Source organism: Hemiscyllium ocellatum, chromosome 43 (assembly GCF_020745735.1).
Source record: "Hemiscyllium ocellatum isolate sHemOce1 chromosome 43, sHemOce1.pat.X.cur, whole genome shotgun sequence".
Lineage (NCBI taxonomy): Eukaryota > Metazoa > Chordata > Chondrichthyes > Orectolobiformes > Hemiscylliidae > Hemiscyllium > Hemiscyllium ocellatum.
Window position 1 is genome coordinate 11987248 of NC_083443.1, and position 13759 is coordinate 12001006.

Consider the following 13759-nt stretch of genomic DNA (forward strand, 5'->3'; position numbering starts at 1 on the left):
CATGGCCTCCATGTTTGTTTCAGCACAGGTTATGCTGCAGTTAACTTGTAAGTTTATATCCTAGCAATTGAACAACATCAGGGAATAACACCTTCCAACTCAGTGTTTTATTACACACAGGCAGATTTTACTTTGTTGAAAAGAAACCCTTGCAGTCCTTGTTTGTGAATTGACTGGGCGCTCTGATAGTGGTACTCTGCAGTACTGGAGAATGATGGCAGTATTTTATGCCTTTGCAGCTTTAAGCTGCAGAGCTCCAGCAGCCAATGCTCTTGGTTCCCTGGATCTTGTACAGGAAAGACATCCAGTCCATCGGTTCCCCCTCCCGGATCAATGTCATTAATATTGCAGCAAAGGATATTCATAGGCACTGCGTGCACTATTGGCAAGGCACCTCATAAATAGGGCTGGCAAAGGCTGACAGCTTCATCATTCAGTGCAGGGATACAGAGAGAGAGAGAGAGATCTGGTCAGAGACAGACAGAACGAAGGGAGAGGACTGCAGTAAGAGCGAGCTACTAGAGTTGGTGCTGAGGAGCTGCTGGAGCTGTAGTGTGAACTGAGGGGCACTCTCAGCAGGAACGGCTCTTGCCCTTCTAACAAACAGCTGACTGTAGCCAGCATGGACGTTCTGAAGAAAGGGTTCTCGTTTGCTAAGGAGGGTATGGTGGCGGCAGCAGAGAAAACCAAGCAGGGCGTTCAGGATGCTGCAGAGAGGACGAAAGAAGGAGTGATGTATGTGGGTAAGAAGGCACACCGAGCTGCAGCAGCCAGGCAGCCTGCTCCCGGGGATGCTGTCGCTTGTTCCTGCGGGAGGTTTTGTTTTTTTTTGGGGGGGGGGAAGGGATTTTGTTTTGCAGCTCTGTGGGGAAAACAAATTGAATCGGTGAAGTAGGGTTTAAAAAGAACCAGGGGAACAGCTAATTAAAAGAATGGTCAGACTGGAACTGAGTGCTTTTCAACATTTCCCAAAGGTGATGTTCAACAAGACAGGACAAACACCCTTTCCCACCCTATTCCCCACCCCCAAAACGGGTTTTGCAGAGTGTGAATGATGCATTTTCCCTCCTAATGAAGGGCTTTTGCCCGAAATGTCGATTTTCCTGCTCCTCGGATGTTGCCTGCCCCACCACCCTGATCTAAAGTCTGGTTTCCAGCATCTGCAGCCCTCACTTTTGCCCATTTTCCCTCCTGTCAGGTTTTAGTGCGGAGTGGGGGGCTGCTGTATCTTCCCACTGAGGGAACGCTGTCTCCAGCCGCCCTTGGGAGCTTTTCCCTCACTTTCAATGCGTTTGGCAGAATCTCCCGTTGTGTTTTCCGAGATGGCTCAAGTCCTGTAGTTTGGAATGATGCCGTGCCTGTGCTGAATTGAGCTTCATTATGGGAGGAGTTGGGGTGCACCAGTGAATGCTGTGGCCATCAAGATAGCAGAGAAAAGCAAACTCATCCTAATCAATTGCCTTCGGCCCCAAGGGCGCAAACACGGTCGTTGAAACCATTCAAGTTTCTCCCATTTTAAAATGCTCCGGATTGAGTCAGGAAGACGCCGGAATTCTCTGTAGGCTTTGTCCCAGGCAGGGATGTTGCGGAAAGGTAGGAGTTAGAGGGAGGATGGGACTTATAAGAGAGAATGGGACCTCTGCTCTACAAAATTGAGCAGCCTTACATCTAACACAGATCCCTGCCTTACCTTTGTAAAAATGCAGAAAATCTTCATTTTCATAAGCCCTGCTGTATTCTAGTGATTTTAAACTGAGACCCCAGAAGCATTCTGAGAATGACTGAATTCAGGCGGGAGACTTTTTGTTTTGAGAGGTGTTTGATGACCCTTCATTGCAATGTTGCACCCTATGTCCACTCTGCAGTGTTGGACCACACCATGCGGGAGGGGCAAGGACAGGTCCCTACCCCCCGGGGAGAGAGATGCCTCCAGCCTAGGGTTTATTCCCTCAGAAGCAGCCCGTTCAGGAGGTAGACACACTCTCTCCTAGAGGGGAATAACGTGCACAATATTGTAACTTTGTCACGTTTGCCTTGAACATTAGATTTTTATTACAGTGGGTGCTACCAATGCTAATTGTGTTTAAAGTGATTCTTCGGAATAGCAGGAAAGAGATTGAAGGGAAGGAGCCTGTGAACACCCTGTGCACGGTGGAGGGAATGATTTTTGGTGGGATGTTGGAACCAGCTAGTTATGGAGCTGGGAGGTGCTCAGACCTGGCTATATCATACTGATACTGCCGTGTGCTATTTCCATTCAAAAACTCTGTAACAAGGAGAGTTTCCATCGACTGGCAATCGTCATTAAACCCTAGGAAGAAACCAGCATCAAGACTAAAGTGGTAAAACATCAGTGACTTTATACAGACGAAAGAATAAAAATTGCTTCGTTACATAGGAATAGAGAATTCGACGTTTCGAGCATAAGCCCTTCATCAGGAATAGGAGAGAGAGAGCCAAGCAGGCTAAGATACCTGCTGTGCTTTGACCAGCAACACATTTGCAGCTGTGATCTCCAGCATCTGCAGACCTCATTTTTTACTCGTTACATAGGACATCAGATTCCCCAGAGGCCAGAAGTAGTGCAGAAGAGAATTCTTTTTGAGTTTTCTTTTCCCTAGAGTGTACAAAGAGAGACCAAAGGGTGGGACAACAAAGACGATTTGAACATAAGGATTGCAGCTTTAGAATAAGGTGATGTGGGACAGAGAGTCAATGACAGAGTGCAGAAAGCCAGCAAGCACAAGATGGCTAGAATTAAATGCACCATGGTCTTGAGTGAGAGACTGAGACACTCCTAATTCAGCCTGTAGATTAATAGAGATCAGGCTAATAAGAAGTTAATTCACATCTCGATGTGGTTTTGAAGCTCTCATATCCTATTCATGGTCTATGCTATAATGTCCCCAAGCAGCACTGATGGGAGTGATTACTGCATAATCATATCTTCTCTCACATGACCAAACTGAGCTTTAAGTCCCATGTTTTAACCCTTAGCCTCCTGACAGCTCCAGAGAAGCTCCTCGTTCCGCGAATTTACATCTCACCCAGTGTGCTCTGCCCAATATTAACGAAACTACTGAAATATCAATGCAGTTTTAATATTCAACTTTTTAAAATGCTTTTTAGAAACTAAATGATTTTTTTTTCATTCAGGCCTAGGTCCCAGTCTTTGATTTTACATTATCCCTCGCCCTCCCCAGTTAATGTAATCTCATCTCTTGTATCTATTCTATTACAATCTTAAGGCCTGTTTATTAGTCTTCTTTCTGTCCTACTAGCTTATAACAAACACCGAGGAAAGGGGAGTGTCCATATAAAGGGCATGATGCAAAAGCAAAATGCTGTGGATGCTGGAATAAGAACAAATAAAGAATACCAGAAATCATAGCGTATTTGTAGAGAGAAAAATTATGTTACATTTCAGGTTAATGAGTGCATAGTGTGTTTGCCCTGAAGCAGGAATAGGATGGTGACTTTGGTAGCCCCTCAGAGGAGCTGAGGTGTGCTCCCATCGAGGCTGGGTATCTCCACGTGCCAGCCAAGCTCTTGGACACAATTCATAGAAGGAATGGTCCATCAGTATTTCAAAGCTATTCCGTGCTTCGGCACTCAAAGAGATCTGTGTAGCAGAAATAGCATCATCACAAGAAAACGAAAGTCCATCTCATTTGGAAAGGGTTATCCAGTTCGTAGCAACGAAGGTGAGTTCGCATTGAACACACCCAGTGTCAATGCAGCCATCCACTGTGTGATATGACTTCAACTAACTCCCCATCTAGTGGTGGAGTAATGTCATGACAGCGCTTCAGAATAAAAGCATCAGAAGATACAAACCGATGGAATATTTGACTTTGATTCTGGACGTGTACTGTCAGCCAGAGGACCAGTTTGGGACCTGAGTTACAGACCTGTTGCCCCTCGTTGTTGTTCAAGAGATGCAGGCCCGTTTGAACGTACATGCTTTGATATCAAGTCAATGCAGAATTGAGTTTGTCTTGGAAGCGCTTCACAGTTAAACAGTAGCTAATCTTTTCCTGATTTGGAGATGCAGGTGTTGGACTGGGGTGTACAAAGTTAAAAATCACACAAAATCAGGTTATAGTCCAACAGGTTTATGTGCATATGAAGAAGCAGCGCTCCGAAAGCTAGTGCTTCCAATTAAACCTGTTGGACTATAACCTGGTGTTGTGTGATTTTTAATCTTTTCCTGTATCATTCAAGGGGCTACTCTTTATCCAGAATGTTACGCTGGCCCCTGGGAGCAGGTTGGCAAGAAAGGGCAGAAAAACGTAGGTGGGGTCACTGTATCTGCTGCTTGTTCCCCTCCACTAGGGTATTAGTAGAGTCGGTGTTAAGTGACCTGTCCACATTCAGATCAATATTGATGCTTTCAAGTGGATAATTAATAATCACATAAAGTTTTTTCTCTTTTCCACCTCTGGTAATTTCCACCTGGTAGTTTGAATACAAACGGGGAGTGGTGAGGTCCTCTCTATTCAAGCATCTTGTGCTGTATGATAACACCCTCCTTCACAAATGTCACCCCAAGCACTGCATCACGATCATGCTTCCCAGGATGCCTGGCCTGCTCTGACAAACCCCCAACTCTATCTAAGTTCTCATCACCAATTCCAGTTTGGCTGCAGTACCAGCAGTGGCCAGCACTCCTGGTGGCGCTGCTCAGACAGAAAATCAAATGGCTTGCTGCTCAGGCAGCATCCCTTGGAGGTGGAATATAATTGGAGTGGAGTGGCTACCTTTGTTTGTATAATCGCAGAATCACTAGATAATTACTGCCCTGTGAGAAGGGAATACCTTAACCAGACCATGGGAAACAAATCAGAATAATATAGGACCATTTCAAAACATGTGGTAGCTCCATGGGGCACGGGAGGTGGTGTACAGCCCCAACATTTTCTTCAGCTGCAACATTATAACTTTCCTTTTTGTCTTCCCAAACAGGCACCAAAACGAAGGAAGGAGTTGTACAAAGCGTGAACACAGGTAACAGATAGCGAGTGGGGGGTCACTGGAACAGTCATTTCCCCCATCCTTAACCCTCAGGCTGTGTTGTTAAGAATTCTCTCTCATTTCATTGGCAGTGGCTGAGAAAACCAAGGAGCAGGCGAATGTGGTTGGAGGGGCAGTGGTGGCCGGAGTCAACACAGTAGCGAATAAAACGGTGGAAGGAGTGGAGAATGTGGCAGCAGCCAGTGGGGTTGTTCAGTTGGTGAGAATAAGCATTGTTCATACAGAGTATAAAAACCTGACCACTTGGTTGTGTTCTGTGTAGCCTGATCTTCTGGATTACAGGTTCAGTGACATTAGTACCATGCCACTGTCTTTCCCTAAAGAAGTCCGTGAGACTGTAGCAAGAGAACATACAGAGAAATGACATGAAACCAGGACAATGTGGGTACCCATTTAAGAGAGCTGCAAACCAGTGAACAGTTCCTTTGTTGATGCTGTCTGATACCTTTGGCTAATCTTTCCATAGATTCAATAAATCCACAAATTTTACCTCAGTCCTGGTGAGATGACTATCCAAGTGATTGTGGCTCGGGGATAGATATAATGGGAACACTGATTTTCCAAGTAATTACTATCAATGAATTCACAAAATCACTTTTGTGAAAGTAACCACTCAAGCAATCAAATATCACTGCAGTCTACTGAAGGAGTGAAAAGCCAGACATCAAAATATTTTTGATATTAAATATAAGGGCCAATTTTCTTCTACGTCTTTCCTGATTAAGTTGTACAGGTACAGTACCAATTATTGTGGCTAGATTAAATTTAAACAACGATATAAATTGCAGAGCTAGAATCCTGTAGAGATTGAAAGGGGAATGGCTAGCTAACTGATGACACGCTACATTGCCTCTTTGTAGAATGGCACAAGTGTTACAGGGCTATCGGGCACTGAAAAGATCAACAGTGTGCCCTCTGCTGTGACTCAGGACCCTGAGGTTGGTACCCCTACTCACCAACAACCATTGGCCAGTGAGAGGCCAGCAGCTAGTCTACACTCAGCACCACCTCTGGCTGTGCCTGGTACTACACCCGAAGCCTGGGCTGAGGAGGGATACAGACATGGGAATGACAGGATAGTGAAAGACGGGAAAGGAGAGGCAAGGGGAGCGGAGTATCTCATTCCCAATGTTAGGCCCCTCAGTCAGGCTCTGAATCAGGCCAGGACAGAGTTGGTTTTGGATTGGAGGAATGTATCACCTTCTCTCACTGTAACTAAATATAAGAACCAATTTCTAATTGTCACTGTAAAGGTCCAGAGGAGGAATTGGAAAGTGCCAGTTTACAGAAGAAAATGAATTGGCCTTTTTTCCTGGCTGCCTACGAGCTTGTGTTGGATGGTGTTCGATTGGCAGCAGATCATGTAGTGGGTGCTGTATGAAACACTGGTGGAGGCAGCTATGCTCAAGGCCAGTCTGTAAGGTGGCTGCTTAATCTAGGACAGTGGCTCTCTTTGGTCAGACACACACACGTGAACAACTGGACAATGCGCCAACACTGAGAAAGAAACACTGGCCAAGAAGGTTGTGATTTCCCATCATCCTGAGCCAACTTGACTCCATTCTGAGTCCAAGTCCCATTATGTTGATGGTGTTTATCACTGCGTGCAGAAGATTACTGGCAAAATGACAAATGTTACTTTATAGTTGAAAATCACACGACACTGGGTTATAGTCCAACATGTTTATTTGAAACGGCAGGCTTTGGGGCAGGGGGGTCTGAAAGTTTGTGGTTTCAGATAAACCTGTTGGACTATAACTCAGTGTCGTGTGATTTTTGACCTTGTCCACCCCAGTCCAACACTGACACCTCCGCTTTATCGTTTCGAAGATGTCAAAGTAAGACATCTGTAAGATACCACGTGGCACGGTGGCTAGCACTGCTACCTCATAGCACCAGGGTCCCAGGTTCAATTCCAGTCTTGAGCATCTGCCTGTGTGGAGTTTGCACATTCTCCCAGTGTCTGTGTGGGCTCTCTCTGGGTACTCCAGTTTCCCCCCACAGTCCAAAGATGTGCAAGTCAGGTGAATTGACCATGCTAAATTGCCTATAGTGCTAGATGGATTAGTCAGAGGGAAATGGGCCTGGGTGGGTTACTGTTCAGAGGGTCGGTGTGGACCAGTTGTGCTGAAGGTCCTGTTTCCACACTGTAGGGAATCTAATCTCAAACTGACTTAATCCTGCTGTTCTGAGGAAGGGTCACTGAATCCCAAAAAGTTAACTCTAATTTATCTCCTCAGAAGTTGCCAGACCTGCCGAGCTTTTCCAGCAATTTCCGTTTCTGTTTATTCTGCTTTGTGTGTGGTATAGTAGTTGGGGGCAGAGAGATGGAGGTGCTGGTGCGGTGTTTAATTTAACCAACGGATGTCATTCGGTTGAGGGTCAGTCTTCCTACTTTCAGGGCCTCATCCAGGGCTGCTGCTGTTGTCTCCTCGAACTGTCCTTGACAAGGCTCTGCATTATTCAACACGCTCCCACTCTGCGGGTGTGACACTTTCCCAGAAGTTTACTGCAATGCAGATGCGGAAGTCATGTGGGAGGGGTGCATCGGTCTGCTTTCCCCTCCCTGCATATCCTCCTGCGAGCCTGCCTGAAATCACGGTAAAGGACGGCTGGCGAGTGAAATGTGCTGCTTTTGATGTCTGCAGTCTTGATCGCGTTAATCCAAGCACAGGAATTACTGACGCACACAGTTCTTAAAATAGCCCACATCCAACTTGGTCACATGAGGCTGAGCTGCAGAGCTCTGAGTAGCTGCTCTGGGTTTGGTCCTGAAAGTTCGGGAGGCCCTCATTCCTAAAATGTCACATCCAGTCCTACAATCAAACCGAGCTCTGCGCTGTCGTAGTAAAATGCTATTGGCAGTTATGAGGATTAGGGGCCGGGCGAGCTCAGTTAACTCGCCATATCCTCAGGTATTAGATTTTGGGGTGTACCATTCAGCTCGCACCCTGACTTTTGGATTCAGAAGCTTGTGAATTGAAGTCCCCACTTCAGTGACTTCAGCACAGAATTCAGGTCGAATGTCTCTCACATCCTGCAAGAGAAGTGACACTTTGAAAGTGAGACACTAAAAGTGCACTGTTTGAAGAATAAGAGATTTCATCTCTGTTCTCAGCACCATTCATTGTTTAACTGATAGAGATTTTCTGATTGTTGGACTTTACATAGAACAGTATAGAACACAGTACAGACCCTTCAGCCCTCGATGTTGTGCTGACCTTTTATCCTACTCTGAGAACAAACTAACCTACATAACGCTACATTTTACTATCATCCCTGTGCCTATTGAAAAGTTGCTTAAATGTCCCTAATGTATCTGACTACTACCACTGCTGGCAGTACATTCCATGTACCCACCACACTCTGTATAAAGAACCTTCCTCTGACATCGTCCCTAAAACTTCCGCCAATCAGCTCAAAATTATGCATCATCATGATAGCTATTTCTGCCCTGGAAAAATGTCTCTGGCTATCCATTCTAACTATGTCTCTCCTCATCCTATACACCTCTATCAAGTCACCTCTCATCCTTCAAAAGCAGTTCTTTAACTGTAAGACACTGTGGGATATTTTGGGGGACATGACAGGTGCTATATAAATGTCTTTCTTCTTTTTGAACTTCGGAGTGTGAGATTCTCTACCTGCAACAGGGTCTAAGATTTAGTTGGTTCCAGTATCCAATCAGTGGGAGTGGAAACAGAGCAATGGGATGCTACATTAACCATAACAACAACGTGCATTTAGATACCACCTGCAAAATCACCAAACAGCTCTATGGAAAACCTCCTTTGTGTTTCATGTTGGAGTTGATTTTCTCTTCATTTTGCAACTTGGCCCAGAACTTCCAGGTACACACCCTCTTGCTTCTGTTAACGTTCAGCTCCAATCAGTTTTACCTTGAAAATGGCTGCAAGTGTGAGGTGATGACAGCAGAGCCAGACCTGTGGGATGGCTGGGGCTTCAGTGAATGTTGAAACTGTTTTATGTGTTTGATTTGACACAGAGACAATGCAGAGGTTAGGCAACTCAAACCAGCATCCCAAATCGGCATGGTTCAGTCATAGCGCAGAGCTCCTTCACTTATGTGTTAACAACACTGGGTAGCCCCAGTCAGGGAAAGCATGTCCTCATTGTGTCAAAGTTCTCTCTGGTCCCTATCAGCAAGATTGTTAATTGTGGCTCAGTGCCCAAAATGGGTTAAGAATGCACAAACTAATTTCTTTGTGCAGGAAGAATTGAGAACTTGCATTTATGTACATCATTTCAGAGAGATGCAAAAATTCATTATTTCAAAATTCATTTGTCATTGCTTGCAGCAAATGTGGCAGCCACATTTCAAATAGAGCAGATGACAAGTTAATTTAATTCTGGAAGAATGTTAATAGGATACCAGGAGAAAGAACTTGCTTTGAAACCGATTCAAACTCATTGTTGGGTGTAACAACAATGAGCAAATCCTCTGTTCCTCACATTTCGTCTCCAGAAGTGCACTGATATGGAATCATCCCATTCACATGAGTCTTTCCCTATTGTAAATTTAATAGGATCCCTACAGTGTGGAAGCATTCCATTCAGCCCACTGACTCCACACCAATCCTTTGGAGTACATCCCACCCAAACCAAACCCTATAACCCTGCATTATCCCATGGCTAAACCACCTATCCCACACATTATTGGACACTACGGGGCAATTTAGCACAGCCAATCCACCTAATCTGCATATTTTTGGACTAGATTAGATTACTTACAGCATGGAAACAGGCCCCTCAGCCCAACAAGTCCACACTGACCCTCCGAAGAGCAACCCACCCAGACCCATTCCCCTACATTTACCCCTTCACCTAACAATAGGAGCAATTTAGCCCCTATAGCAATGGGAGGAAACCAGAGCACCCGGAGGAAACCCACGCAGACACAGGGAAAATGTGCAAACTGCACACAGACTATTGCCTGAGGTGGGAATTGAACCCGGGTCTCTGGTGCCGTGAGGCAGCAGTGCTAACCACGTGCCACCGTGCCGTCCACAAGAAAGCGCGGGAGGAAACCCACACAGACGTAGAGAGAATGTGCAAACTCTGCACAGAGTAGAATTGATCCCACATCCCTTGTGCTATGAGGCAGCAGTGCTAATCACTGAGCCACTGTGGCACCTCGAATGGTCTGGTTTAAGGCAACTCGTGTGTCCCACCTACAGATATCATCATGACAGTAAAAGTCTTGATGTTTCTCATGTTTTTGTCACAAGATAAGATCTTGGCTTTAAGGCGATTGTGGGGTGGGTATATGCAAAGCTACTTTCTTTCTTTGCAATAAGAGGCTGACGTTAATTTGTACGGTTCTGTCTTGCCAGGATGAATTTGGTCAGGAAATTCCTGCTCAACCGGTGGCTGAGGGAGAACAGACCTTAGAGGAGCAACTGGTGGAAGCTACAGAGGCCACTGAAGAGGTAGAGTGAGATCTCCAGGAAGACTTTGAATCGCCCTTTCCTTCCCGTTCTTCCTACAGACCCTAAACATTCCATTTTCCTTTCAGTGCTTCCACGGACTAACTCTTTACTCCATGCAGCCTAACCCTTATGTACTGACTTGTGAACTCTCCCCTTTCTTAGTTCAAAAATAGATTTGCACAGTATGGTGCAACTCCAGGTAAAAATGGTAAATATTGCATGACGGGGTGTCCAGACTGGAGAGGGAGTTACAAGGGTGATACGTAACAGAAGCTTTTGACAATAGAATATTCCACGAAATAAGACCGGAAATTACTCAACATCGTCAACCCCAAAAAGCCATTAGATTCCACCAACCTCTCTGAGAAGACTGCAATATTTGCGCACTATTAAGGATGTTATCAAGTTTAAGAAAAAGATGTGCAATATTGTGAAGATTAATAGCAGCATCTAAGGAATAGGAGTAACTAATTTGAACATTGCTCCTTTAGGGAGTAATAATGGGAAACAAGGAAAAGGAACACATTTTGAGAAGTATTTTGATCAGTCTTCGCAGTCATAGCCAGAAAAAGCATTCTCTGGTAAAAGGAAAGCAGGGAGCAAAAAGGAATGAGGAACTTAAAACAGTCACAATTATTAGAGGAAAAGCACAAGAAAAGCTAATGGAACTGAAGATCTGACAGCCTGTATCCTAGAGTCTCATAGGAAGTAGTTGCAGAGATACCAGATGTATTGGTTATGATCTTCCAGAACTCCCTAGATTCTGGAAAAGTACCACTGGATCGGACAAATGCAAGTGTAATACCATTGTTCAATTAAGGATGGAGAGCGAAAGGAGGAATCTCTAGGCTAGTTATTCTAATATCTCTCTTAAGAAATTGCTAGAATCCATTATTTAGGCTGTGCTAGCAAATCCTTCTTGCCACAGAGAGTAGATGTCTTGTGTATATTTACTATTGAGCTAGATTCTTGATCAGGGAATGGAGGATTAGGGTGAAAGGGCAAGAAGGTGAATGTGAGGAATATTGGATCAGCCATGATGGCCTACTCCTGCTCCTATTTGTTATGAATATTTAGAAATCAAATATTAATCAGGTAGAGTTGATCTAGTTTTGCAAAAGGGAAATTGTTTTTGACAAATCTGTTGGATGTTTTTGACGATGCAACAAGCCGGGTGGATAAAGGGGGAATAGTATGTGTCACGTTGTTAGGTTTCCAAAAGGAATTCAGTTAGGGGTCACACAATAAAATTACTGTACAAGCTAAGAGCTCACAGGTCTGGATAGAGCTTTGGCAAACTAACAGGAAGTAGTGTCAAGTGAATGAGTCATTTTGGGTTGACAAACTGTACAAGCACCACAGGCACCAGTGTTCGATACACAACTATTTACCATTGTTATTAATGACTTGGATGAATAGACCAAATGTGTCATTCGCTAAATTTGCTGATAATATAAGGATAGAACAGAAACCAAGATGAGGAAGATACTCAGAGTCTGTGAATGGTTATAGATGGGACAAGTGAGTAGGCAAAAGTTAGTAGATAAGGTGGAAGTTGTGAACTTCGGAAGGAAGAACAGATAAAGCTCTGGTAAGTGAGATTAGTGTGGATAGATTGGTACAGAGAGGCTGAAGGACCATTTCTGTGCTGTACCATTCTGAGTTGAGCATCAATTAGTTTTGTTTATCTCTTGGATCAAATTCGCTTTCTATCTGAATCAAGGGAGAACCAGGATGGTATTCGAGATGAAATAAAACTAAGATAGAATGAGATAAAGAATAGCAAATAGAATGTGTGAGCTTTAGTTTCTGATTGTGACCTTTCAGGCACTCTTCATCCTGATATGAACATGGACCAATATTCAACTGCATCTCTGGAAAATCGTTTTATCCTTCAGCTTTTTAATCCGATATATTTAATTTTATTGTTCTGTCTTTTCATGGAGAATCTCTTTATGTTCCACCATCTGTTAATTTTATCCTTGAACTTCTCCTGAACTCTTTCATGAGTTAGTTGAAAATCTCATTGCCGTGGGATTACCTTTCCATTGTTTACCTCAAATCTAACTATCCCTTTTCTTTCAAGGTTCCTCCGCCTTTGTGCATTTCTCTTTCAGTTTTTATACCTGTGCCTAATGGATTCAACATCACAGCGGAGTTCTGGCACTAAGTTGACACTTCTGTTCTGCCATGGTGCCTGCTGGATTATAAATGAGAGTGCATGACCACATGAATTGCTTGTGGCATCCCACTGTTAGTGGTGGTGTAGATAAAGGGTATCCTTGATTCTTTGCTGTTGTGGATAGTGCTGAACTTATGGCTAAACACTGAGGAAAGTTTTAAACCTCACCAGCAGTTGTTGACACAAAGCCTCGATATCATGGACTGATGTGAAGGACAAACTCACTCAGCAAAACTATTAATTCTATGCACTGAGCTGCCGAGAATTGAAGGTCTTTGAAAAATCACCAACAGAGTTATAAGTGTTTCTGCGATTGTGCACCGGAATATCTCACAGAGTTTAGGGGTCTATCCACAAGCTGGTCAATTCTAATATGTTGTTTTCTCCCCCTTCCTACAGACTGGAAAATGAAGAGTCATCAGTTTCTCAGAAGATTCTGGGTGCACTTCCCCTCTCCCCTAAACCTTCACACCAGTGTTGCTGTAAAGACTCGAGGATCACAGGTGTCCAGCCCCTAATAGCTAACTGTAAAGAAGGGGAACTGTCCAAAGCCTATTTGTTTCCTGTCACCTCCTAACTCTCATTCTGTGTGTCCTACCGTGGTCGCCAATTTAACAAGGGTCCCTTAAATAACCAACTTTGAGCTGCTATTCATTTTGCCATATTCACCCTGTAGTCAGTCACCATTCACCTTTGTAACAGCACTCTGTGTCTCCATTGTCTGCTTTTGGTCACCTAATTATATGGATGGTTGCAACTCGTGGTAGAGCAGTGCATGCTGCCTGAATAGCTTTATGTGTTGGCATTTAACACATGCAGATTTTATAACAAATATGAGAATTAAAATAAAACTTTAATGGAGATACTGCATCATCTCTTGATAGTTATTGATCTGTATAATTTCTTCAAATAATGTAGATTTGAGGCTGACAATTTATGGATCACTCAAGTTTGCTAAAGTTGATTTTAATTTGTCAATGTTTGAACTCTTCAGTTCACTTGTGATGAATCCTTTGGTTGTCCCCCTCCTGTCTGGGCAGCCTGGTCAAGTATAGGATAGAAACACATCTCCAGGCAGCACTCTCAGGGCAGG

At 44.1% G+C, this 13759-nt stretch overlaps 1 protein-coding gene across 1 annotated transcript; it reads left to right on the forward strand.

The window, feature by feature from the left end:
* Positions 1-420: 420 nt before the first annotated feature.
* sncga (synuclein, gamma a) lies at positions 421-13500 on the forward strand. Its single transcript, XM_060854245.1, has 5 exons — positions 421-743; positions 4966-5007; positions 5106-5233; positions 10389-10484; positions 13066-13500. Exons 1-5 carry the CDS (start codon positions 623-625, stop codon positions 13075-13077), a joined length of 399 nt encoding a protein of 132 aa, XP_060710228.1. The 5' UTR covers positions 421-622; the 3' UTR covers positions 13078-13500.
* Positions 13501-13759: the final 259 nt, after the last annotated feature.